Source organism: Somniosus microcephalus, chromosome 12 (genome assembly GCF_052327205.1).
Source record: "Somniosus microcephalus isolate GS21.2 chromosome 12, FLI_Smic_1.0, whole genome shotgun sequence".
NCBI classification, from domain to species: domain Eukaryota; kingdom Metazoa; phylum Chordata; class Chondrichthyes; order Squaliformes; family Somniosidae; genus Somniosus; species Somniosus microcephalus.
The window spans coordinates 221,063,697-221,090,486 of record NC_140998.1 but is presented as its reverse complement, the minus strand read 5'-3'; the positions used below and the strand labels follow the sequence as shown (position 1 = coordinate 221,090,486).

The window sequence follows — 26,790 nt, the reverse complement described above, 5'->3', positions numbered from 1 at the left end:
AGTGCGTTAATCTGCTTCGTACTGCGCAGCGCGGCCGCCGGAGAACGTTGTCTCAATCCCCTTCCTTTCTCCCCTTCGCTCCCCCTGTCTAAACTCAGGTACATCCAGCGATTCCGACACGCTAAGCCACTCAGCCGGGAGGAACGGGAGCACGGTGCTGGCGAGCTCGGCACCGCGAGCAGAGAGTTCTGGTGGCTCAGGAACTCCCCTCCGAGCAGCTCCACACCGACCGGGGACACTGACCGATTCAACCGAGGTACGGCTGTGTGGGCACAGGGACTCGTCTTTGAGAGTTAGTTCCAAAACAGTCAGCAATGTGCATTCTCTATTCAATCTTCAATCGATTAGATTCCAGCTTGTAACTCACTCCCGGGTATCTGTTATTATTTATATATATAAAAGGATCCGTCCGTCTGTCTGTCTGTCTGTATCTCTGTCTATTTGTCCGCTATACACTCAAAAGTTATAGAGCGTACCTACACATAGGTTATATCAAAAGAAAGCTTATGATTAGGGAAGTTTCATAGGCGTATTTACTTTTTGGTCAGACAAAAATTGTTCGGACAGTATACAAAAAACGTTCAAAAATCCGCTCATTAGCGGTTGACCAATCCTACTGCTCATTAGCGTTGAGCGACGTGATGGTTGACCAATCCTACAGTTCAGTGACCTGATGGTTGACCAATCGGTGCGTCACAGGGGGGCGTTTCATTCCGTGTGTGGGCGGGACCTAATCCTGCAGCCTCCCGAAACGTAGCCGCCATTTTTTTCACTGCTTTTACTCAACAGCAAGCGGGGCAGCTGCGGCGGCCCGCCGGAGCGGGAGGTGAGTTGGTGTCACTCGGTCCGGGCCTGACAACCGCTCGGCCCGAGACACAGAGAGGGGGAGCGGCAGTGGCCGGCCGTAAACCGCGCGGCCCTGTAAACTGCCGTTTTACAAAAAAGCCTTGGCAACGCCGGGCCCCCCCAGCTAGTTCTATATATAAACCCCCCGAACCCCCCCGATTAGATTCCAGCCTGTAACTCGCTCCCGGGTATCTGTTGTTCTATATATAAACCCCCTCGATTAGAAGTTTTGGACCAATAACGTGGAGAGGATTAATTGAAGTTCAGTGTAAATAGTTAATTGTTGGGCTTTATCACATTGAAGTTTGTGCTGTTGCCTACAGGTATTGGGTTGTTTACCAATGCGGGAGGAGGACCAGGCAATCAATCCCCTCTCCAACTGACTCGGATCAGATCCTTGCAGCAGAACACCTCACCGCCCAACCTCTCCCTCCCAAGCCTGGCTTTATTGAAGACTGGGTTGTCCTCTGTGGTTAGTAACAGCCTTGTTGTGTTTATCTCTGTCTGTGCAAAGAGCTGTGGGATTTCTACTCCTGATCACTGTCCAGTGACCCCTGGGTTAGAGAGTGGGGAAATCAGCCAGGGTTCCTGCTCCTGATCACTGTCCAGTCACCCTTGGGTTAGAGAGAGAGGAAATCAGCCAAGGTTCCTGCTCCTGATCACTGTCCAGTGACCCCTGGCTTAGAGAGAGGGGAAATCAGCCAGGGTTCCTGCTCCTGATCACTGTCCAGTGACCCCTGGGTTAGAGAGAGGGGAAATCAGCCAGGGTTCCTGCTCCTGATCACTGTCCAGTGACCCCTGGGTTAGAGAGAGGGGAAATCAGCCAGGGTTCCTGCTCCTGATCACTGTCCAGTGACCCCTGGGTTAGAGAGAGGGGAAATCAGCCAGGGTTCCTGCTCCTGATCACTGCCCAGTGACCCCCGGGTTAGAGAGAGAGAGGGGAAATCAGCCAGGGTTCCTGCTCCTGATCACTGCCCAGTGACCCCCGGGTTAGAGAGAGAGGGGGAAATCAGCCCAGGTCCCTGCTCCTGATCACTGTCCAGTGACCCCTGGGTTAGAGAGAGGGGAAATCAGCCAGGGTTCCTGCTCCTGATCACTGTCCAGGGACCCCTGGGTTAGAGAGAGGGGAAATCAGCCAGGGTTCCTGCTCCTGATCACTGTCCAGTGACCCCGGGGTTAGAGAGAGGGGAAATCAGCCAGGGTTCCTGCTCCTGAAGCTGTAAAGTGTGTGCTGGTCGGGTGACGATCGGCGGAGTCGGCTAGGCTGCCCTGCTGATGGGGAGGAGGGGGGTATTGGCTCTGGACTGGTTTCAGCGTTGTGCGCGCGCGCGATGGCTGAGCAGGTTTTTCAGAGGCGGTCTCGATGTGTCTGTGGCCTTTGCTGCCGTTAAATGCCGTTTCCCCCTTGTCCCTTTCCAGGAGGAACCTTCGGATGTTTCCCAGCTGGAGCCCTTCGACCCGGAAACGATCCGTCTCCAGGAGCGAGCCAATCACCTGCTGGAGCGCAGGTAGGTCGCGGCACAGCGCACAGCGCGAGCCCACGGCGCAGACTTGTCCTTGCTTAACTGGCCGCCTCCACTGGACTGGGGCCAGCGGTCCCAGAGGTGAAAGGCCTGGTGTCCAGCAGACGGCGCCACCCAGCCTTTTTTTTTATTCATTGATGGGATGTGGGCGTCGCTGGCTAGGCCTGCATTTAGTGCCCATCCCTAATTGCCCTTGAGAAGATGGTGGTGAGCCGCCTTCTTGAACCGCTGCAGTCCATATGGTGTAGGTACACCCACAATGCTGTTAGGAAGGGAGTCCCAGGATTTTGGCCCAGCGACAGTGAAGGAATGGCGATACAGGTCCAAGTCAGGATGGTGTGTGACTTGGAGGGGAACTTGTAGGTGGTGATGTTCCCGTGCGTCTGCTGCCCTTGTCCTTCTAAGTGGTAGAGGTCGTGGGTTTGGAAGGTGCTGCCGAAGAAGTCTTGGCGAGTTGCTGCAGTGCATCTTGTAGATGGTCCACACTGCAGCCACGGTGCGCCGGTGGTGGAGGGAGTGAATGTTGAAGGTGGTGGATGGGGTGCCGATCAAGCGGGGCTGCTTTGTCCTGGATGGTGTCGAGCTTCTTGAGTGTTGTTGGGAGCTGCACTCATCCAGGCAAGTGGAGAGTATTCCATCACACTCCTGACTTGTGCCTTGTAGATGGTGGAAAGGCTTGTGAAGCTGCTTTCCTGCTGAGTGCCCCCCCCCCCACCCCCGGCCCCAAGGCAGTGTACAAATGCAGACCTTTCCTGCGTTTGTTCTCCTCTACATTGGGGAGACCAAACGCAGATTGGGTGACCGCTTTGTGGAACACCTCCGTTCAGTCTGTAAGGGGGACCCCGAGCTTCCGGTCATCTGTCATTTTAATTCACCGCCCCACTCCCACTCGGACCTCACCGTCCTCGGCCTCTTGTATTGTTCCACGGAAGCTCGAGGAACAGCACCTCATCTTCCGATTAGGCACTTTACAGCCTCCGGACTCAATATCGAGTTCAACAATTTCAGATCATAACCTCGGCCCCCATTACATTTTCACTCTTATTTTCTATCCACACCTTTGTTTTGGCCTCTCTCCCACATGGCAGCTGTCTCCCATTCTGCCAGCGCATTTCACACCTTATCTAGAGCTCTCTTTTGTCTCCACTAGTCTATCCCAACGCACTCCTGGCTGGCCTCCCACATTCCACCCTGCGTAAACTCGAGGCCACCCAAAACTCGGCTGCCCGTGTCCTAACTCGCACCAAGTCCCGTTCGCCCATCACCCCCCCTGTGCTCGCTGACCTACATTGGCCCCCGGTTAAGCAGCACCTCGATTTCAAAATTCTCATCCTTGTTTTCAAATCATTCCGTGGCCCTCGCCGCCCCTCCCTATCTCTGTAATCTCCTCCAGCCCCACAACCCCCCCCCGAGATATCTGCACTCCTCTAATTCTGCCCTCTTGAGCATCCCTGATTATAATCGCTCCACCTTTGGCGGCCGTGCCTTCAGCTGCCTGGGCCCTAAGCTCTGGAATTCCCTGCCTAAACCTCTCCGTCTCGCTACATCGAAACATAGAAGATAGGAGCAGGAGTAGGCCATTCGGCCCCTCGAGCCTGCTCCGCCATTCAATGCGATCATGGCTGATCATCCAAATTCAGTACCCGAAAGTGCCTTTTCCCTTTCTCTCTCTCCCACACGGCAACTGTCTTTCACTCTGCCAGCGCATTTCACACTTCATCGAGAGCCATTGTTTGTCTCTTTACCTGTCCTATTACCATCTCGTCTCGCCTTGAATATCTCTTAATGCCTCTTCTTTCACCCCCGCCCCCGTTTCCCAGCCCCCCCCCCCCCCCCAAACTGCCTTTTAATCTGTTTCATTCCCTGCCTTTTTTCTCAGTTCTGACAAAAGTTCTTCGACCTGAAACGTTAACTCTGTTTCTCTCTCCACGGATGTTGCCTGGCCTGCTGAGCTTTTCCAGCGTTTTCTGTTGTTATTTCAGATTTCCAGCACCCGCAGTATTTTGCTATCCTAATTTATCCTCATGTGGATCGCTGTCAAATTTTTTGTCTTGTAACACTCCCGTGCAGCGACTCGGGACGTTTTACTACGTTAAAAGGCGCTATATAAATACATGTTGTTGTTGTTTCTCTACATTGCTGTAACGAAGTTGACGCCGTCACTTCCTGCCTGTTCACTCACCCACTGCCTGTTTGTTCCTCTCTCTCTCTCTCTCTCCCCGCCCACCGTCCAGCGAGTCCTCCCTCAGCAGCCCCGTCCCTGTCAGCTCCGACGGTGTGGGATCCCCGTCTCTGTCCGACGGCGCGAGCGTCGAGGAGCCATCGCGCAGGCCCATCTACGTCCCTCCGGGCGACCTGGCTGCTGGTGAGTTCCGCCTTTCGGGAAACGTCAGGGGGTGAAAGGGATGTTGCCGGGTGATGTGCCTTCAATAACCACAAAACTAGAAGTTATAGACTTTAACAAGTTGGCTTTTAATCACTAAGATCAGAGCTAAAATCTCAACACACCGACTGGCTCACAGGAATGAGTCATACAGATCCTGGGATCTTTATGTAAGAGAAGTCAGGGGCGGAGCCAAGAGCCAAGACCTGGAACCTTCCAGGTTAGTCAGGAAAGAGGAAGTGAAACTATACACCGTGTGGGGGAGGGTAATATACATGAGTGCAAAACGAATACAGGCAAGAACGAATACAGGCAAGACAAACGGATTTCATTACACCGGGACTGGAGAGTTTTAGCGATGAGGAATGATTGGAGAGGCTGGGGTTGTTTTCTTTGGAACGGAGGAGGCTGAGGGGAGATTTAATCGAGGCGTATAAAATGATGAGGGTCCGAGATAGAGTGGATAGGAAGGACCTATTTCCCCTAGCAGAGGGGTCAATAACCAGAGGGCAGAGATTTAAAGTCATTGGTCGGAGGATTAGAGGGGAGTTGAGGAGAACTTTCTTCACCCAGAGGGTGGTGGGGGTCTGGAACTCACTGCCTGAAAGGGTGGTCGAGGCAGGAACCCTCATCACATTTAAACAGTCCTTGGATATGCACTTGAAGTGCCGTAACCTACAGGGCTATGGACCAAGAGATGGAGGGTGGGATTAGGCTGGAGAGCTCTTTGTCGGCCGGCACAGACACGATGGGCCGAATGGCCTCCTGTGCTGTAAATTTCTCTGATTCTAAACCAGCCCAATCGCAGCCCTTCAATCCCACCAGATCCCCTGTGCTCCTCGCCCCCCCCCCCCCCCCCCCCCCCCGCAGCCAAGGTGCTGACACTCGCTGGGGTGCAGCTTCCACAGGGGCTGACAGGCTTCTGGTGTCTCGTCGGGGTGGTGGTCTTGCACAGGTATCCCAGATGGTGAGGGTCAGTTGGGTATTCAACTAACGGGGGCTTCACTGCCAAAGGATATCGGTACTGCCCCTCCGACAGTGCGGCGCTCCCTCAGTACCGCCCCTCCGACAGTGCGGCGCTCCCTCAGTACCGCCCCTCCGACAGTGCGGCGCTCCCTCAGTACTGCCCCTCCGACAGTGCGGCGCTCCCTCGGTACTGCCCCTCCGACAGTGCACGGCTCCCTGTCTTTAACTGGCTCCTTCCGTCCTGCACAGGCGATGGAATAATGAAGCAGCTTCCCGCAGTGCCTGACCCTCGCTACGCCGTCCGTGCGCCACCGTTCAGCGCTCGCCCCGAGGAGGACATCCTGTACCAGTGGCGCCTGCAGAGGAAGATGGAGGCAGCCAGAGACAGCCCTTGGCCCTTGCTGCCACAGAGGAAGCCCCAGTCCCCTCCGGTCCGACTAGTCCGGCAGGTAAGAGCGAGCCTTTCCCGTCAGCCTCCCCTCCCAGTGTCCCTGTCGGGACCTGCCAAGGTGAAGTGAGACCAGGAGTATAAACGCACTCTGTGCTGTCTTAATATGAGGTCTTGCGCATAACCTTCGGAGGTTGCTGCCTCCTGTGCGGGAGTGATGTTTTTCAAATCCCCATAGCCTGTGTCGTCAGGGCATAAACAGGAGCAGGAGTCGGCCATTCGGCCCCTCGAGCCTGCTCCACCATTCAATAAGATCACGGCTGATCTTCGAAGTCAACTCCACTTTCCCCGCCCGATCCCCATATCCCTCGATTCCCCTCGAGTCCAAAAATCTATCGATCTCAGCCTTGAATATACTCAACGACTGAGCCTCCACAGCCCTCTGGGGCAGAGAATTCCAAAGATTCACCGCCCTCTGAGTGAAGAAATTCCTCCTCATCTCCGTCCTCAATGGCTTACCCCTTATCCTTGGACTATGACCCCTGGTTCTGGACTCCCCGGCCATCAGAAACATCCTTCCTGCATCTAGTCTGTCCAGGCCTGACAGAATTTTATAGGTTTCGATGAGAGCCCCTCTCATTCTTCCTAAACTCCAGTGAGTACAAGCCCAATCGACACAATCTCTCCTCATACGTCATTCCTGCCATCCCAGGTATCAGTCTGGTGAATCTTCGCTGCACTCCCTCCATGGCAAGAACATCCTTCCTCAGATAAGGCAACCAAAACTGCACACAATACTCAAGGTGCGGCCTCACCAAGGCCCTGTACAACTGCAGCAAGACATCCCCTCACAGGACACCCCTCTCACCCCAGGGATCAATCCAGCTGAGAGATCATTGCTGCCGCCCTGTGGGCCCCACACTTACTGGCCGCTGCTTTAAAAATGCTCCTCTTCCCAACCAGCAATAGATGGACTTGCTTTCCCTCTGGGCCCGATCTGACCCCAGGTCCCTGAGAGTGGAAGGTCAATGTCTGACCGAATCCCCTGTCGGGGAGAGGAGCCCTTTGAGGAGCGATTACACAGTATTTTAGATATTAAGGGGAATTGATAGGGTAGATAGAGCGAAACTGTTTCTACTGGTTGGGGAGTCGAGGACGAGGGGGCAGAGTCTAAAAGTTAAAGCCAGACCTTTCAGGAGTGAAATTAGGAAACACTTCGACACACAAAGGGTGGTAGAAGTTTGGAACTCTCTTCCGCAATCGATGCTCGGGCCAATTGTTAATTTTAAATCGGAGATTGATAGATTTTTTGTTAACCAAAGGTGTTGAGGGATATGGGGCAAAGGCGGGTGGATGGAGTTAGATCGCAGATCAGCCACGACCTCATTGGACGGCGGAGCAGGCAGTACTACAGGTGCTGGGGCCAATCATGGTCCCCTTTCCGCAGCCTGGCCGAGAGCGATAACTCGGCGATGAAACCCGAGACCACCTTGCTCTCTGTAGCTGTGACCACGTCTGTGATGCAAGTAAACTTTGACGTAAGAAAACTACCAGGCACTTGGTCTAAGCGTTAAACAAAGCTTTAATCAACTGTTTTACAACATGGAGGTCTAATTGTGTCATAGAAACATAGAAGATAGGAGCAGGAGTAGGCCATTCGGCCCTTCGAGCCTGCTCCGCCATTCAATGAGATCATGGCTGATCATCCAAACTCAGTACCCTGTCCCTGCCTTCTCCCCATATCCCTTGATCCCTTTAGTCTTAAGAAATATATCTAACTCCTTCTTGAATATATTTAAAATGAATTGGCCTCAACTGCCTTCTGTGGTAGAGAATTCCACAGGTTCACCACTCTCTGGGTGAAGAAATTCCTCCTCATTTCTGTCCTAAATGGATTACCCCTTATCCTTAGACTGTGACCCCTGGTTCTGGACTCCCTGACCATCGGAAACATCCTTCCAGCATCTAGTCTGTCCAGTCCTGTCAGAATTTTATAAGTTTCAATGAGATCCCCTCTCATTCTTCTAAACTCCAGCGAGTACAAGCCCAATCAATCCAATCTCTCCTCATAAGTCATTCCTGCCATCCCATGTATCAGCCTGGTGAATCTTCACTGCACTCCCTCTATGGCAAGAACATCCTTCCTCAGATAAGGCGACCAAAACTGCACACAATACTCAAGGTGTGGTTTCACCAAGGCCCTGTACAACTGCAGCAAGACATCCTTGTTCCTGTACTCAAACCCTCTCGATACGAATGCCAACATACCATTTGCCTTCTTAACCGCCTGCTGCACCTGCATGCTTACCTTCAGCGACTGGTGCACAGGGACACCCAGGTCTCGTTGCACTTCCCCTTCTCCCAATCTATTGCCATTCAGATAATAATCTGCCTTCCTGTTTTTGCCACCAAAGTGGATAACCTCACATTTATCCACGTTATAGTGCATTTGCCATGCTTCTGCCCAATCACCCAACCTGTCCAAATCATACTGGAGTTTCTCTGCATCCTCCTCACAGCACACACGCCCACCCAGCTTTGTGTTGTCTGCAAACTTGGAGATATTACATCTAGTTCCCTTGTCTAGATCATTAATATATATTGTGAACAGCTGGGGTCCAAGGACCGATCCCTGCGGTACCCCACTAGTCACTGCCTGCCACTCGGAAAAAGACCCGTTTATTCCAACTCTTTGCTTTCTGTCTGCCAACCAGTTCTCTATCCAAGTCATTCACTAGTTCCTGTTAAGAATGTCCTGCGCAAGCTGGGCCCGTGCCCGAGTATTTATACGCTCCCAGGACAGCGCCACCCGTAGGCCGCTCAGTATTATTTCATAAGTCTTTCTTTCATGAATAACTGATTCATGTCAGACATTTTCAGTGAATCACCCAACGCAGAAGGAGGCCATTCGGCCCATCGTGCCTGTGCCAGCTCTTTGAGCGAGCTCTCCAATTAGTCCCACTCCCCCCTGCTCTTTCCCCACAGCCCTGTGAATTTTTCCCCTTCAAGTATTTCTCCGATTCCCCTTTTGAAAGTTACTATTGAATCTGCTCCCACCGCCCTTTCAGGCAGCGCGTTCCAGATCACAACAACTCGCTGCGTAAAAACAATTCTCCTCATCTCCCCCTCTGGTTCTTTTACCGATTATCTTCAATCTGTGTCCTCTGGTTACCGACCCTCCTGCCACTGGAAACAGTTTCTCCTTATTTACTCCATCAGAACTCCTCATGATTTTGCACACGTCCATCAGATCCCCTCTTAACCTTCTCTGCTCTAAGGAGAACAACCCCAGCTTCTCCAATCTCTCCACATCACTGAAGTCCCTCATCACTGGGACCATTCTGGTCAATCTCCTCTTAACCTTCTCTGCTCTAAGGAGAACAACCCCAGCTTCTCCAGTCTCTCCACATCACTGAAGTCCCTCATCCCTGGGACCATTCTGGTCAATCTCCTCTTAACCGTCTCTGCTCTAAGGAGAACAACCCCAGCTTCTCCAGTCTCTCCACATCACTGAAGTCCCTCATCCCTGGGACCATTCTGGTCAATCTCCTCTTAACCGTCTCTGCTCTAAGGAGAACAACCCCAACTTCTCCAGTCTCTCCACGTCATTGAAGTCCCTCATCACTGAGACCGTTCTGGTCAATCTCCTCCACACCCTCTCCAAGGCTTTGACATCCTTCCTAAAGTGTGTGGTGCCCAGAATTGGACTCTATACTCCAGCTGATTCCTAACTAGTGATTTTATAAATGGTTTATTTTTTCACAGATTGAAGAGGCCGATGAGGGCGCACGAGAGGACAAACCGAGGGTGGCAGATCCCTCCCCTGAGAGCTGTCGGGACAGGGAGAGAGGGGGCGAGATTCGGGCCGTGCCCCCCCCACACCATGTGAAAAACAAACCTGCCGTTGCAGCCTCGGCCGTCGGGCCGGAGCTCCTGCCCCACCTCCGCCCTGCTTGCCCCCAGCGGCAGCCAGCTACGGGAGGTCATCATTCCGATGTGCAGGTCACGGACGGAGGGCGGGGTCAGCGGGGCGACAGAGGGGAGGACCCGGGACCAGCGGGCGCGGGGCAGGGTTCGGCGGAGAGCCGTTGCGACCAGATCCCCGCTGACGGAAGGCGGCGTTTGGAGGGAGCCGCCGGTGCCAAACCGCGAGGCCGCGCGCCACGCCCCGAGAGATGGCCGACCGACGGCGCTGAGCCGGCGAGGAGGGGGCGCGGCACCAGCCCTTCGACCCACCCGCAGCCCGGGAAGCCTGGCCACTCCGCCCCCCGGGACGGCAAACCCTCGCGCCCCGTGGGGTGCGGGTCGGACCGAGACCGGGAGTCGTCCAGCGACGAATTCTGCAGTCCTCCCGCTGACCGGCAGCGGACGGAGATACGGAGTGCAGGACAAGCGAGCGGCCCTGCGCAGTCAGACGTCCGGCGCGTGTTGGGACAGGTGCCGTCTTTAATCTTTGCCTTTACAAAGTAATAAGAGATTGCTATGTATCCAGCGTCTCTGAGCGCTTCACCTGCAGTGGGTCACTGTGAACAGCAGTGGGTCACTGTGAACAGCCGTGACACGGGTCTCTCCAGCCCCTTTCACCAGCTCAGGACGCCCCAAAGCGCTTCACAGCCAATGAAGGACTTTTTTTTTTTATGAAAGACAGCCACTGTTGTAATGTAGGAAACGCGGCAGCCAATTTGCGCACAGCAAGCTCCCACAAACAGCAATGTGATAATGACCCAGATCATCTGTTTTTTTGAGTGTTCCTTAAGGGATAAATATTGGCCGTGGGACAACTGCTCTTCTTCAAATTCTTCTGAGATCTCTTACGTCTACCTGAGACGGGGCCTCGGTTTATTGTCTCATCAGAAAGACGGCACCTCCAACAGTGCAGCGCTCCCTCAGTACCGCCCCTCCGACAGTGCGGCGCTCCCTCAGCACCGCCCCTCCGGCAGTGCGGCGCTCCCTCAGTACCGCCCCTCCCACAGTGCGGCGCTCCCTCAGTACTGCCCCTCCGACAGTGCGGCGCTCCCTCAGTACTGCCCCTCCGACAGTGCGGCGCTCCCTCAGTACTGCCCCTCCGACAGTGCGGCGCTCCCTCAGTACTGCCCCTCCGACAGTGCGGCGCTCCCTCAGTACTGCCCCTCCGACAGTGCGGCGCTCCCTCAGTACCGCCCCTCCCACAGTGCGGCGCTCCCTCAGTACTGCCCCTCCGACAGTGCGGCGCTCCCTCAGTACCGCCCGTCCGACAGTGCGGCGCTCCCTCAGTACTGCCCCTCCGACAGTGCGGCGCTCCCTCAGTACCGCCCCTCCGACAGTGCGGCGCTCCCTCAGTACTGCCCCTCTGACAGTGCGGCGCTCCCTCAGTACTGCCCCTCCGACAGTGCGGCGCTCCCTCAGTACTGCCCCTCCGACAGTGCGGCGCTCCCTCAGTACGGCCCCTCCGACAGTGCGGCGCTCCCTCAGCACTGGGAGTGTTGGCCTGGATTATGGGCTCATGTCCGCGACTGGGGCTCGAACCCATGACCTTCTGACTCCCCAGAGAGCGACTGATACCAAGGAGCAAGCAGTGATATGTTGTGTTGAGCGACACCGCACAGTCCATGGAACCTGTGACCTACCGGGCTGTGTGTCTCTGTCCCGCACAGGGAGGGGCACTTACACTGTCCCAGCGGGGCAGACTGGATCTTTTTAACTCGTATCGGATTATTCAAGCAGCTGTCTGCTGTCTTCAGAGCGAAATGTCGCTGGACACTGTCGGTAGTCGATGTTTGTCAAACTTATTTCCTCTCTTTCACTCTATCTCAGGTTGTCTCCGAGAGGATGTTCTCTCCTCCCGATTCACCGCGACGCTCCAGCAACAAGCCTGAGGAAGCTGGAAGAACCACATCGCGCTCGTTCATTCCTGATACCCGCCCGTCGCCTTCACCCATTCCTGGGACCCGCCAGACACCGGCAGCTGTGACGCAACTGCTACAAGAAGCAGAAGGTATCGAGACTGGTCAATTAATAGAGATTGTACAGCACGGGTTAGATACAGAGTAAATCTCCCTCTACACTGTCCCATCAAACACTCCCAGGGCAGGTACAGCACGGGTTAGATACAGAGTAAATCTCCCTCTACACTGTCCCATCAAACACTCCCAGGGCAGGTACAGCACGGGTTAGATACAGAGTAAATCTCCCTCTACACTGTCCCATCAAACACTCCCAGGGCAGGTACAGCACGGGTTAGATACAGAGTAAAGCTCCCTCTACACTGTCCCATCAAACACTCCCGGGGCAGGTACAGCACGGGTTAGATACAGAGTAAAGCTCCCTCTACACTGTCCCATGAAACACTCCCAGGGCAGGTACAGCACGGGTTAGATACAGAGTAAAGCTCCCTCTACACTGTCCCCATCAAACACTCCCAGGGCAGGTACAGCACGGGTTCGATACAGAGTAAATCTCCCTCTACACTGTCCCATCAAACACTCCCAGGGCAGGTACAGCACGGGTTAGATACAGAGTAAATCTCCCTCTACACTGTCCCATCAAACACTCCCAGGGCAGGTACAGCATGGGTTAGATACAGAGTAAAGCTCCCTCTACACTGTCCCATCAAACACTCCCAGGGCAGGTACAGCACGGGTTAGATACAGAGTAAAGCTCCCTCTACACTGTCCCCATCAAACACTCCCAGGGCAGGTACAGCACGGGTTAGATACAGAGTAAAGCTCCCTCTACACTGTCCCATCAAACACTCCCAGGGCAGGTACAGCACGGGGTTAGATACAGAATAAAGCTCCCTCTACACTGTCCCATCAAACACTCCCAGGGCAGGTACAGCACGGGTTAGATACAGAGTAAAGCTCCCTCTACACTGTCCCATCAAACACTCCCGGGGCAGGTACAGCACGGGGTTAGATACAGAGTAAAGCTCCCTCTACACTGTCCCATCAAACACTCCCAGGGCAGGTACAGCACGGGTTAGATACAGAGTAAAGCTCCCTCTACACTGTCCCATCAAACACTCCCAGGGCAGGTACAGCACAGGTTAGATACAGAGTAAAGCTCCCTCTACACTGTCCCATCAAACGCTCCCAGGGCAGGTACAGCACGGGGTTAGATACAGAGTAAAACTCCCTCTACACTGTCCCATCAAACACTCCCAGGGCAGGTACAGCACGGGTTAGATACAGAGTAAAGCTCCCTCTACACTGTCCCATCAAACACTCCCAGGGCAGGTACAGCACGGGTTAGATACAGAGTAAAGCTCCCTCTACACTGTCCCATCAAACACTCCCAGGGCAGGTACAGCACGGGTTAGATACAGAGTAAAGCTCCCTCTACACTGTCCCATCAAACACTCCCAGGGCAGGTACAGCACGGGTTAGATACAGAGTAAAGCTCCCTCTACACTGTCCCGTCAAACACTCCCAGGGCAGGTACAGCACGGGTTAGATACAGAGTAAAGCTCCCTCTACACTGTCCCGTCAAACACTCCCAGGGCAGGTACAGCACGGGTTAGATACAGAGTAAAGCACCCTCTACACTGTCCCATCAAACACTCCCAGGGCAGGTACAGCACGGGTTAGATACAGAGTAAAGCTCCCTCTACACTGTCCCATCAAACACTCCCAGGGCAGGTACAGCACGGGGTTAGATACAGAGTAAAGCTCCCTCTACACTGTCCCATCAAACACTCCCAGGGCAGGTGCAGCACGGGTTAGATACAGAGTAAAGCTCCCTCTACACTGTCCCATCAAACACTCCCAGGGCAGGTACAGCGCGGGGTCAGATACAGAGTAAAGCTCCCTCTACACTGTCCCATCAAACACTCCCAGGGCATGTACAGCACGGGTTAGATACAGAGTAAAGCTCCCTCTACACTGTCCTGTCAAACACTCCCAGGGCAGGTACAGCACGGGTTAGATACAGAGTAAAGCTCCCTCTACACTGTCCCGTCAAACACTCCCAGGGCAGGTACAGCACGGGTTAGATACAGAGTAAAGCTCCCTCTACACAGTCCCATCAAACACTCCCAGGGCAGGTACAGCATGGGTTAGATACAGAGTAAAGCACCCTCTACACTGTCCCATCAAACACTCCCAGGGCAGGTACAGCACGGGTTAGATACAGAGTAAAGCTCCCTCTACACTGTCCCATCAAACACTCCCAGGGCAGGTACAGCACGGGGTTAGATACAGAGTAAAGCTCCCTCTACACTGTCCCATCAAACACTCCCAGGGCAGGTACAGCACGGGTTAGATACAGAGTAAAGCTCCCTCTGCACTGTCCCATCAAAATCAAACACTCCCAGGGCAGGTACAGCATGGGTTAGATACAGAGTAAAGGTCCCTCTGCACTGTCCCATCAAACACTCCCAGGGCAGGTACAGCACGGGTTAGATACAGAGTAAAGCTCCCTCTACACTGTCCCATCAAACACTCCCAGGGCAGGTACAGCACGGGGTTAGATACAGAGTAAAGCTCCCTCTACACTGTCCCATCAAACACTCCCACGGCAGGTACAGCACGGGGTTAGATACAGAGTAAAGCTCCCTCTACACTGTCCCATCAAACACTCCCAGGGCAGGTACAGCACGGGTTAGATACAGAGTAAATCTCCCTATACACTGTCCCATCAAACACTCCCAGGGCAGGTACAGCACGGGTTAGATACAGATTAAAGCTCCCTCTACACTGTCCCATCAAACACTCCCAGGGCAGGTACAGCACGGGTTAGATACAGAGTAAAGCTCCCCCTACACTGTCCCATCAAACACTCCCAGGGCGGGTACAGCACGGGTTAGATACAGAGTAAAGCTCCCATTAAATGCTCCAACAATGTGCCTCAGGTGAAACCTCAGAGTGCCCTATTTCCCACTCCAGCCATCCTGTGGCATCTCGGAGTAATACTTCCCGCTTATGGGGCAGTTGTGTGCTATGACTTCATGCTCACTAGCAATTGGATTGAAAGCACGAAACTGATTCCACCCTGGGCTCTTGTAGCCATCGGCCTGGGCTGGAGAGGAGTCGATCCGCGTTCCCCAGTCACACACTTTAGGTGAAATCCCGTGGAGTGCTCTCGGTAAATCTCTGACCACCAGTCTCCTTCCTTGTCGGGATGTACACAAGCTGAGATACGCAGCTGAATCCCGCAGAGGACGTGCTGGCTGCGTGTAGCCTGGCGCGGTCCTTATGTGTCGCAATATCTGTCTGACGTGCCATTCTTTGCTTTCCCTCCACAGAATCGGACGGCGTGGAGTTTGAAGAGGACTCACTGCTTCAGGTGCTGAGACAGCAGAGGGACTGGGTTCGGTTGCAGCTTAGGTACGTGCTTTAAGAAAAGAGCGCTGCACTGTCGGAGGGTCAGGACTGAGGGAGTGCCGCACTGTCGGAGGGGCAGTACTGAGGGAGCGCCGCACTGTCGGAGGGGCAGTACTGAGGGAGCGCCGCACTGTCGGAGGGGCAGTACTGAGGGAACGCCGCACCGTCGGAGGGGCAGTACTGAGGGAGCGCCGCACTGTCGGAGGGGCAGTACTGAGGGAGCGCCGCACTGTCGGAAGGGCAGTACTGAGGGAGTGTCGCACTGTCGGAGGGGCAGTACTGAGGGTGCACCGCACTGTCGGAGGGGCAGTACTGAGGGAGTGCTGCGCTGTCGGAGGGGCAGTACTGAGGGAGTGTCGCACTGTTGGAGGGGCAGTACTGAGGGTGCACCGCACTGTCGGAGGGGCAGTACTGAGGGAGTGCTGCGTTGTCGGAGGGGCAGTACTGAGGGAGCGCTGCACTGTCAGAAGGGCAGTACTGAGGGCGTGTCGCACTGTCGGAGGGGCAGTACTGAGGGAGTGTCGCACTGTCGGAGGGGCAGTACAGAGGGAGCGCCGCACTGTCGGAAGGGCAGTACTGAGGGAGCGCTGCGCTGTCGGAGGGGCAGTACTGAGGGAGCGCCGCACTGTCGGAGGGGCAGTACTGAGGGAGCGCCGCACTGTCGGAGGGGCAGTACTGAGGGAGCGCCGCACTGTCGGAGGGGCATTACCTGCGGGAGTGCTGCACTGTCGGAGGGGCAGTACTGAGGGAGCGCCGCACCGTCAGGGGCAGTACTGAGGGAGCGCCGCACTGTCGGAGGGGCAGTACTGAGGGAGCGCCGCACTGTCGGAGGGGCAGTACTGAGGGAGCGCCGCACTGTCTGAGGGGCAGTACTGAGGGAGCGCCGCACTGTCGGAGGGGCAGTACTGAGGGAGCGCCGCACTGTCGGAGGGGCAGTACTGAGGGAGCGCCGCACTGTCGGAGGGGCAGTACTGAGGGAGCGCCGCACTGTCGGAGGGGCAGTACTGAGGGAGCGCCGCACTGTCGGAGGGGCAGTACTGAGGGAGCGGCGCACTGTCGGAGGGGCAGTACTGAGGGAGCGCCGCACTGTCGGAGGGGCGGTACTGAGGGAGCGCCGCACTGTCGGACGGGCCACTATTTCGAAGAGCAGGGAATTCTCCCCGCGGTCCTGGGGCCAATATTTATCCCTCAATCAACATCACTAAAACAGATGATCTGGTCATTTATCACATCGCTGTTTGTGGGAGCTTGCTGTGCGCAAATTGGCTGCCGTGTTTCCTACATTACAACAGTGACCACACTTCAATAATTACATCATTGGCTGTGAAGCGCTTTGGGACATCCTGAGGTGGTGAAAGACGCTGGAGAAATGAGAGTCTTTAATGCAGTTTTTTAATTTAGGGAAGCTGACATGAGACTGACATCCCTGGACTGGCACGAGCGATGAAGATTGAAGCACCGGCAGAGTCTCGCCAACCGCCCCCCGATCTCGTGCCATCCTCCCGCGTGACCACCTGTGCTCTGGATTCCCCGTGGGGTGGCGCTGAACTCTGACCGTGCGCTGACCGAGGTGGTGTCCTGGCCATGATGAGCCGCAGCATTTTGAGCTCTTGCTAAACTCGTTTTCCTGGTGAAACCGAGCAAGGTGTGTGTGTGTGTGTGTGTGTGGTGATGGGATGCGGGTCTGTGTCTGTGATTCCCCCACACGGTGACGGGACGCGGGTCTGTGTCTGTGATTCCCCCACACGGTGATGGGATGCGGGTCTGTGTCTGTGATTCCCCCACACGGTGATGGGACGCGGGTCTGTGTCTGTGATTCCCCCACACGGTGATGGGACGCGGGTCTGTGTCTGTGATTCCCCCACACGGTGATGGGACGGGGGTCTGTGTCTGTGATTCCCCCACACGGTGATGGGACACGGGTCTGTGTCTGTGATTCCCCCACACGGTGATGGGACACGGGTCTGTGTCTGTGATTCCCCCACACGGTGATGGGACGCGGGTCTGTGTCTGTGATTCCCCCGCACGGTGATGGGACGCGGGTCTGTGTCTGCGATTCCCCCGCACGGTGATGGGATGCGGGTCTGTGTCTGTGATTCCCCCACACGGTGACGGGACGCGGGTCTGTGTCTGCGATTCCCCCGCACGGTGATGGGACGCGGGTCTGTGTCTGTGATTCCCCCACACGGTGACGGGACGCGGGTCTGTGTCTGCGATTCCCCCGCACGGTGATGGGACGCGGGTCTGTGTCTGTGATTCCCCCGCACGGTGATGTGACGCGGGTCTGTGTCTGCGATTCCCCCACACGGTGATGGGACGCGGGTCTGTGTCTGCGATTCCCCCGCACGGTGATGGGACGCGGGTCTGTGTCTGTGATTCCCCCGCACAGTGATGGGACGCGGGTCTGTGTCTGTGATTCCCCCGCACGGTGATGGGACGCGGGTCTGTGCCTGCGATTCTCCCGCACGGTGATGGGACGCGGGTCTGTGTCTGCGATTCCCCCGCACGGTGACGGGACGCGGGTCTGTGTCTGCGATTCCCCCGCACGGTGATGGGACGCGGGTCTGTGCCTGCGATTCCCCCGCACGGTGATGTGACGCGGGTCTGTGTCTGCGATTCCCCCGCACGGTGATGTGACGCGGGTCTGTGTCTGCGATTCCCCCGCACGGTGACGGGACGCGGGTCTGTGTCTGCGATTCCCCCACACGGTGATGGGACGCGGGTCTGTGTCTGCGATTCCCCGCACGGTGAGGGGACGCGGGTCTGTGTCTGTGATTCCCCCGCACGGTGATGGGACGCGGGTCTGTGTCTGCGATTCCCCCGCACGGTGACGGGACGCGGGTCTGTGTCTGTGATTCCCCCGCACGGTGATGGGACGCGGGTCTGTGTCTGCGATTCCCCCACACGGTGATGGGACGCGGGTCTGTGCCTGCGATTCCCCCGCACGGTGATGGGACGCGGGTCTGTGTCTGCGATTCCCCCGCACGGTGATGGGACGTGGGTCTGTGTCTGCGATTCCCCCGCACGGTGATGGGACGGGGGTCTGTGTCTGCGATTCCCCCGCACGGTGATGGGACGCGGGTCTCTGACTCTGATTCCCCCGCACGGTGATGGGACGCGGGTCTGTGTCTGCGATTCCCCCGCACGGTGATGGGACGCGGGTCTCTGACTCTGGTTCCCCCGCACGGTGATGGGACGCGGGTCTGTGTCTGCGATTCCCCCGCACGGTGATGGGACGCGGGTCTGTGTCTGCGATTCCCCCGCACGGTGATGGGACGCGGGTCTGTGTCTGTAATTCCCCCGCACGGTGATGGGACGTGGGTCTCGGGTAAGGGGAGGTGGGTCTGCAGGTGGCTCCTTGACGGTGTACCAGGCTCCGAGCCCCTGGGACAGGCCGAGACTCACATGCGTTGGGCGTTTGGTCACTGACGGGCCTGGCATCTCTTCCCGCTCCCTGGACCCACTGATATTGCCACCCCCAACAAATCGTACAGCATCTATCCCTCACAACCCATTGTCTGTGTGTTTAAATTGGTTTGTCCCCATGCTATCGGATGCAGCTTAATGCTGAGAATTTCAACTGATTTTTAATCACTACTTTGAACTGAGAGCAACAAATGTGTTTTGGTGCAATAAATTTTGTATAAATATTGCTAATCGTCTCATTCATTGAACAATCTGTACCTGAAACCGCCCCCAAAACCCCAGCTCACTGTCCTGGCTGGTGTGTTACTGAGCTGATTGGGGCAGCACGGGTTAGATACAGAGTAAAGCTCCCTCTACACTGTCCCATCAAACACTCCCAGGGCAGGTACAGCACGGGGTTAGATACAGAGTAAAGCTCCCTCTACACTGTCCCATCAAACACTCCCAGGGCAGGTACAGCACGGGCTAGATACAGAGTAAAGCTTCCTCTACACTGTCCCATCAAACACTCCCAGGGCAGGTACAGCACGGGTTAGATACAGAGTAAAGCTTCCTCTACACTGTCCCATCAAACACTCCCAGGGCAGGTACAGCACGGGTTAGATACAGAGTAAAGCTCCCTCTACACTGTCCCATCAAACACTCCCAGGGCAGGTACAGCATGGGTTAGATACAGAGTAAAGCTCCCTCTACACTGTCCCATCAAACGCTCCCAGGGCAGGTACAGCACGGGTTAGATACAGAGTAAAGCTCCCTCTACACTGTCCGACCAAACACTCTTAAGTATAAAATGTCTCTCTGGGTTAGGTTAAAACTGGGGCTTCAATTGTTAAGTAAACAGAAACCTCGGACGTTAAGAATTGATTTGTTTGGGCCGTGTCACTTTGCAAATTGGAATGTGCTTGTTATTTTCAGGCTGCACCTCAAGCTCACAGCATTTTAAGACTATTTTGCTTGTCAGAATGTGGATTTGCAGTGTTTGCCTGCCCACCCATGTGCACAGTTTTAATATACTAACTGAACTCCCATGGCACTGTTTCCGGAGGATACAGTGGTGCTCAGATAATGAAGCAGTCCATGCCCGCATGCAACAAGACCTGCACGACGTTCAAGCTTGGGCTGATAAGTGGCGGGTAACATTCGCGCCACACAAGTGCCAGGCAATGACTATCTCCAACAAGCGAGAGTCTAACCACTGCCCCTTGACATTCAACGGCATTACCATCGCCGAATCCCCCACCATCAACATCCTGGGGGTCACCATTGACCAGAAACTTTACTGGACCAGCCACATAAATACTGTGGCAACAAGAGCAGGTCAGAGGCTGGGTATTCTGTGGCGAGTGTCTCCTCCCCCGACTCCCCAAAGCCTTTCCACCATCTACAAGGCACGAGTCAGGAGTGTGATGGAATACTCTCCACTTGCCTGGATGAGTGCAGCTCCCAACAACACTCAAGAAGCTCGACACCATCCAGGACAAAGCAGCCCCGCTTGATCGGCACCCCATCCACCACCTTAAACATTCACTCCCTCCACCACCGGCGCACCGTGGCTGCAGTGTGTACCATCTACAAGATGCACTGCAGCAACTCGCCAAGGCTTCTTCGGCAGCACCTCCCAAACCCGCCACCTCTTCCACCTAGAAGGACAAGGGCAGAGGCGCATGGGAACACCACCACCTCCAAGTTCCCCTCCAAGTCACACACCATCCTGACTTGTCTATATATCGCCATTCCTTCATCGTTGCTGGGTCAAAATCCTGGAACTCCCTCCCTAACAGCACTGTGGGAGCACCTTCACCACACGGACTGCAGCGGTTCAAGAAGGCGGCTCACCACCACCTTCTCAAGGGCGACTAGGGATGGGCAATAAATGCCGGCCTTGCCAGCGACGCCCACATCCCCGGCACGAATATTTAAATAAATACGGAGATTGCTGGACGTGCCAGTACTGAGGGAGAATGCAGGGTTAAAGTCGAATTGTTCTGCTTTTTGCAAATTAGGTTATTGTGGTTCCTCAAACCACATTTCCTAACAGAAGCGTATGTGCACCAATCACAGCCGGATCTCCTCGCAGCGTCTAAAGGACGAGACAGTCGCTCGCGAGCTCAGTTCCTGCTCGGGCGGCGAGCGGGAGAGAGACTGGAGACCCGAGCTGCTTCGACCCTGTGTCGGCGACGGAGACCTGAGGTTAGAGAATCGGGCTGGGCCCCTTGCGCCTCGGGCTGGGAGTGGAGAGAGCGGGGCGGCGAGCGGGCTCCCTTCCTGTGTGGTGTGTTTTCACTCCCGCTTTGCTTCTGGAGAGGGGCTGGCAGATGCTTTTCGACCGTTAGTCGGGGCACCGAGAGTGTGAAGCGTATCCCAGGTTCAGTAAGAGTTAACCGTGCGCGGATAATTTTATATCCCCCCCTGCCCCACCCCAGCAGCTCCGAGATAAATGGCTTGGGTTGGAGGGTGTCTGAAACGATTCGACAGGTTTCCTATTTTCCTGTGACCAGCCCCTCAAACCCTCCGAGGGTGCTGACTCTCGGCTCCACTCGCACTCGCCGTCCTCAACTCCCCTCACTCAACTTTCTCCTGTCCGGAGAATACAGGACTCCCATCTCTCCGGCGCCTTTCCCCACCTCCGGACGTCCCAAAGCGCTTCACAGCCAATGAAGTGCTGTTTTTTGAAGTGTGGTCACTGTTGTAATGTAGGAAACGCGGCAGCCAATTTGCGCACAGCAAGCTCCCACACACAGCCATGTGATAATGACCAGATCATCTGTTTTTTAGTGATGTTGATTGAGGAATAACTATCCCTCAGTACTGTCCCTCCGACAGTGCGGCGCTCCCTCAGTACTGCCCCTCCGACAGTGCGGCGCTCCCTCTGTACTGCCCCTCCGACAGTGCGGAGCTCCCTCAGTACTGCCCCTCCGACAGTGCGGCGCTCCCTCAGTACTGTCCCTCCGATAGTGCGGAGCTCCCTCAGTACTGCCCCTCCGACAGTGCGGCGCTCCCTCAGTACTACCCCTCCGACAGTGCGGCGCTCCCTCAGTACCACCCCTCCGACAGTGCGGCGCTCCCTCAGTACCGCCCCTCCGACAGTGCGGTGCTCCCTCAGTACTGCCCCTCCGACAGCGCGGCGCTCCCTCAGTACCACCCCTCCGACAGTGCGGCGCTCCCTCAGTACTGCCCCTCCGACAGTGCGGTGCTCCCTCAGTACCACCCCTCCGACAGTGCGGCGCTCCCTCAGTACTGCCCCTCCGACAGTGCGGCGCTCCCTCAGTACCACCCCTCCGACAGTGCGGCGCTCCCTCAGTACTGCCCCTCCGACAGTGCGGCGCTCCCTCAGTGCTGCCCCTCCGACCGTGCGGCGCTCCCTCAGTGCTGCCCCTCCGACAGTGCGGCGCTCCCTCAGTGCTGCTCCTCCGACAGTGCGGAGCTCCCTCAGTACTGCCCCTCCGACAGTGCGGCGCTCCCTCAGTACTGCCCCTCCGACAGTGCGGCGCTCCCTCAGTACTGCCCCTCCGACAGTGCGGCGCTCCCTCAGTACTGCCCCTCCGACAGTGCGGCGCTCCCTCAGTACTGCCCCTCCGACAGTGCGGCGCTCCCTCAGTACTGCCCCTCCGACAGTGCGGCGCTCCCTCAGTACTGCCCCTCCCACAGTGCGGCGCTCCCTCAGTACTGCCCCTCCGACAGTGCGGCGCTCCCTCAGTACTGCCCCTCCGACAGTGCGGCGCTCCCTCAGTACTGCCCCTCCGACAGTGCGGCGCTCCTTCAGCACTGCACTGGGAGCATCGGCCTGGATTTTGGACTCTAGTTTGTGGAGTGGGGCTTGAACCCAACACCTTCTGACTCAGAATGGAGTGCTACCCGCGGAGCCACGGCTGTTCAGTGGAAGGAATGAGCGAGGGGAACCTGCAGCTCTCTCTAATCCAGTACGGGATGCTGTCGAATGCTCAGGGAAGCAGAGACTGCAACCGATTCCCGACACTCCCTGATTAGTTTCTCAGGGGTAACAAAGGTTACAATGGGTTCGGACACGCGCAACTTTTTATCTCTCAGTCTCACCTTCTCATCGAGCAGCCCCTTGGGTGTGAGGACGAGCGTGCAAATGCTAATTTCTGCATTTGCACTATCCGCAAGGTTCTTGCACAGAATTATGTAGAATGTACAGCACAGAAACAGGCCATTCGGCCCTACTGGTCCGTGCCGGTGTATATGCTCCACACCAGCCTTCCCCCACCCCTCTTCATCTCACCCCATCAACACCAGCCTCCTCCCACCCCTCTTCATCTCACCCCGTCAACACCAGCCTCCTCCCACCCCTCTTCATCTCACCCCGTCAACACCAGCCTCCTCCCACCCCTCTTCATCTCACCCCATCAACACCAGCCTCCTCCCACCCCTCTTCATCTCACCCCGTCAACACCAGCCTCCTCCCACCCCTCTTCATCTCACCCCATCACTATATCCTTCTATTCCTTTCTCCCTCGTGTGTTTATCCAGCTTCCCCTTAAATGTATCTCTGCTCTTCGCCTCGACCACTCCCTGTGGTAGCGAGTTCCCCATTCTCCCCACTCTCTGGGGAAAGAAGTTTCTCATGAATTCCCTATTGGATTTATCAGTGACTCTCTTATATTGATGGTCCCTAGTTCTCAACCGCAAGTGGAAACATCTTCTCTACGTCTACCCTATCGAAACCCTTTCATAATCTTAAAGACCTCTATCAGGTCGCCCTCAGCCTTCTCTTTTCCAAAGACTCAACTGTAAAAAGCCCTGCGTCGTAAGGTTGATGTGACACGGCCTGGTTGTCACCTCTCGGTTGGATAGCTGAATCCCGGTACGATAGCAAAATACTGCGGCTGCTGGAAATCCGAAATAACAACAGAAAACGCTGGAAAAACTCAGCAGGCCAGGGCAACACTCGCGGAGAGAGAAACAGAGTTAACGTTTCAGGTCGAAGACCTTTCGTCAGAACTGGAAAAAATGCAGGAAATGAAACAGATTTTAAAGCAAGTCAGGGGCTGGGAAAAGGGGGAGGGGGTGAAAGAACTAAAGGGAAGGTCAGTGACAGGATAGAAAGCAGGAGAGATTAAGACATATTGAGAGACATTAAGAGATACTCAAGGCGAGAGGAGGCGGTAATGGGACAGGTTAAGGAACAAGGGATGGCTCTAGATGGGGTGAGGAGAGATTGGGACGATTGGGCTTGTACTCACTGGAGTTTAGAAGAAGGAGAGGGGATCTCATCGAAACTTATAAAATTCTAACAGGACTGGACAGACTAGATGCTGGAAGGATGTTCCCGATGGTCGGGGAGTCCAGAACTAGGGGTCACAGTCTAAGGATAAGGGGTAGGCCATTTAGGACAGAGATGAGGAGGAATTTCTTCACCCAGAGAGTGGTGAACCTGTGGAATTCTCTACCACAGAAGGCAGTGGAGGCCAGTTCATTAAATATATTCAAGAAGGAGTTGGATATATTTCTCAAGGCTAAAGGGATCAAGAGATATGGGGAGAAGGCAGGGACAGGGTACTGAATTTGGATGATCAGCCATGATCTCATTGAATGGCGGAGCAGGCTTGAGGGGCCGAATGGCCGACTCCTGCTCCTATCTTCTATGTTTCTATGAATTGCACTGGCAGAGTGAAGGACAGCTGCCATGTGGGAAGCTGAATCCTGGTGTTTTGTCCCTTCTCTCCCCGGCCCGGCCCTCCTCCCCCCTCTCCGCTGTTGGAGGCTGAGATCTCATGCTGTGGTTTGGCTATTAACAGCTCCTCACATCACTTCCTGCTCAGGCTGAGGTTTCCTGCAGGCCTTTGTGTTCGCTGAGCAAGGTTCTCCAATTCGCCGAAGACCCTCGTTTGGTGCCAAACTCTGCAGAAGCCCGGGCCAGCGTTCTGCGACAGACTCCACCAAGCGCCGTCCATGTTGGGCGCGTGCAGCAGGAGGCAGAGGGCGATCCTGGCCCATCGCCTTCGGCTAAAAGAGCAAGGATTCCCGTCTCTCCCACGCCTTTCCCCACCTCAGGACGTCCCAAAGCGCTTCACAGCCAATGAAGTGCTTTTTCTGGAGTGTGGTCACTGTTGTAATGTAGGAAACGCGGCAGCCAATTTGCGCACAGCAAGCTCCCACAAACAGCAATGTGATAATGACCGGATCATCTGTTTTAGTGATGTTGGTTGAGGGATAAATATTGGCCCCAGGACACCGGGGAGAACTCCCCCTGCTCTTCTTCCAATAGTGGCCGTGGGATCTTTTACATCCACCTGAGAGGGCAGACGGGGCCTCGGTTTAACATCTCATTTGAAAGACGGCACTTCCAACAGTGTAGCGCTCCCTCAGTACTGCCCCTCCGACAGTGCGGCGCTCCCTCAGTACTGCCCCTCCGACAGTGCGGCGCTCCCTCAGTACTGCCCCTCCGACAGTGCGGCGCTCCCTCAGTACTGTCCCTCCGACAGTGCGGCGCTCCCACGGTACTGCCCCTCCGACAGTGCAGCACTCCCTCAGTACTGCCCCTCCGACAGTGCAGCGCTCCCTCTGTACTGCCCCTCCGACAGTGCGGCGCTCCCTCAGTACTGCCCCTCCGACAGTGCGGCGCTCCTTCAGTACTGCCCCTCCGACAGTGCGGCACTCCCTCAGTACTGCCCCTCCGACAGTGCGGCGCTCCCTCAGTACTGCCCCTCCGACAGTGCTGCTCTCCCTCAGTACTGCCCCTCCGACAGTGCAGCGCTCCCTCAGTACTGCCCCTCCGACAGTGCGGCGCTCCCTCAGTACTCAGTACAGAGAACAGGATAGTTAGGCTAAATACGTGGCTTGAGCAGTGGTGTAAGAGGGAGGGTTTTAAATTTTTGAGGCATTGGAACCAGTTTTGTGGTAGGTGTGACCTATACAAAAGGGACGGTCTACACCTGTGCAGAGATGGAACTGATGTTCTCGGGGTAATTTTTGATAAAGCAGTTCGGGAGCATTTAAACTAGTATGGCAGGGGGCTAGAAACCTATGTAGTGAAATAGAGGAAAGTGAAAGGCAGACAGAAATAAATGGTAAAAGGGTGAGGAACAAAAAACAAAGGGCCAAACTAATTCATAAAAAATGTGAGCATAAAAAAAGCCTGAGGGTTTTATACCTTAATGCGAGAAGCATCAGGAACAAGGTAGATGAATTAGCTGTGGAAATAGAGGTTAATAATTATGATCTAATTGGGATTACGGAAACATGGTTGCAGGGTGAGCAGGGCTGGGAGCTTAACATACAGGGGTATTCAGTATTTAGGAAGGATCGACAAAAAAGAAAGGGAGGAGGGGTAGCATTGCTAGTAAAAGAGGGGATAAATGCAATTGAAAAGAAGGATATTAACTCAGTTAATACAGAATCTATATGGGTGGAGCTAAGAAATAGCGAGGGGCGAAAAACATTAATAGGAGTGGTATATAGGCCTCCAAATAGTAAAATAGAGGTTAGGGAGGGCATCACGAGGGAAATTAGAGAAGCGTGCAATAAGAGCACAGCTGTCATCATAGGTGACTTTAACTTACATATAGATTGGACTAGCCTAATCAGTAAAAATAATGAGGAGGAGGAATTCCTTGAGTGTTTAAGGGATGGTTATCTGGATCAATATGTCGAGGAACCAACTCGGGAACAGGCTATATTGGACTGGGTACTGTGCAATGAGAAGGGACTAATCAGTAATCTTGTTGTACGGGGACCCTTGGGTCAGAGCGATCATAACATGATCGATTTCTCACTCGAAATGGAGAGCGAAGAAATTGACTCAGAGACTAAGGTCCTGAATTTAAACAAGGGGAATTATGATGCCATGAGACGGGAACTGAGTAGGTCTGATTGGACAACGTTCCTGGGAGGACTGGAGGTAGATAAACAATGGCAAACATTTAAAGATAGAATGACAAAATTGCAAAAATTGTTTATACCAATCTGGCATAAAAGGAAATCTAAAAAGGTGACTCA

The 26,790-nt window shown here is 55.1% G+C and overlaps 1 protein-coding gene across 2 annotated transcripts in view; it reads left to right on the top strand.

The window, feature by feature from the left end:
- The window catches only part of proser3 (proline and serine rich 3), a 120,947-nt gene that overhangs the window by 19,890 nt on the left and 74,267 nt on the right, over nucleotides 1–26,790 (top strand). Inside the window, exons 4-12 of one of the 2 annotated variants that reach the window (XM_086004094.1) lie at nucleotides 99–256; nucleotides 1,170–1,318; nucleotides 2,266–2,354; nucleotides 4,604–4,734; nucleotides 5,968–6,167; nucleotides 9,872–10,543; nucleotides 11,900–12,080; nucleotides 15,327–15,408; nucleotides 16,807–17,256. In XM_086004094.1, coding sequence (XP_085860220.1) covers nucleotides 99–256; nucleotides 1,170–1,318; nucleotides 2,266–2,354; nucleotides 4,604–4,734; nucleotides 5,968–6,167; nucleotides 9,872–10,543; nucleotides 11,900–12,080; nucleotides 15,327–15,408; nucleotides 16,807–16,852 — 1,708 coding nt within the window. In that variant the 3' untranslated portion in view covers nucleotides 16,853–17,256. Of the gene's footprint in view, nucleotides 1–98; nucleotides 257–1,169; nucleotides 1,319–2,265; nucleotides 2,355–4,603; nucleotides 4,735–5,967; nucleotides 6,168–9,871; nucleotides 10,544–11,899; nucleotides 12,081–15,326; nucleotides 15,409–16,806; nucleotides 17,257–26,790 lie in introns of those variants that run through there. The other variant, XR_015080393.1, reaches the window with a different exon arrangement.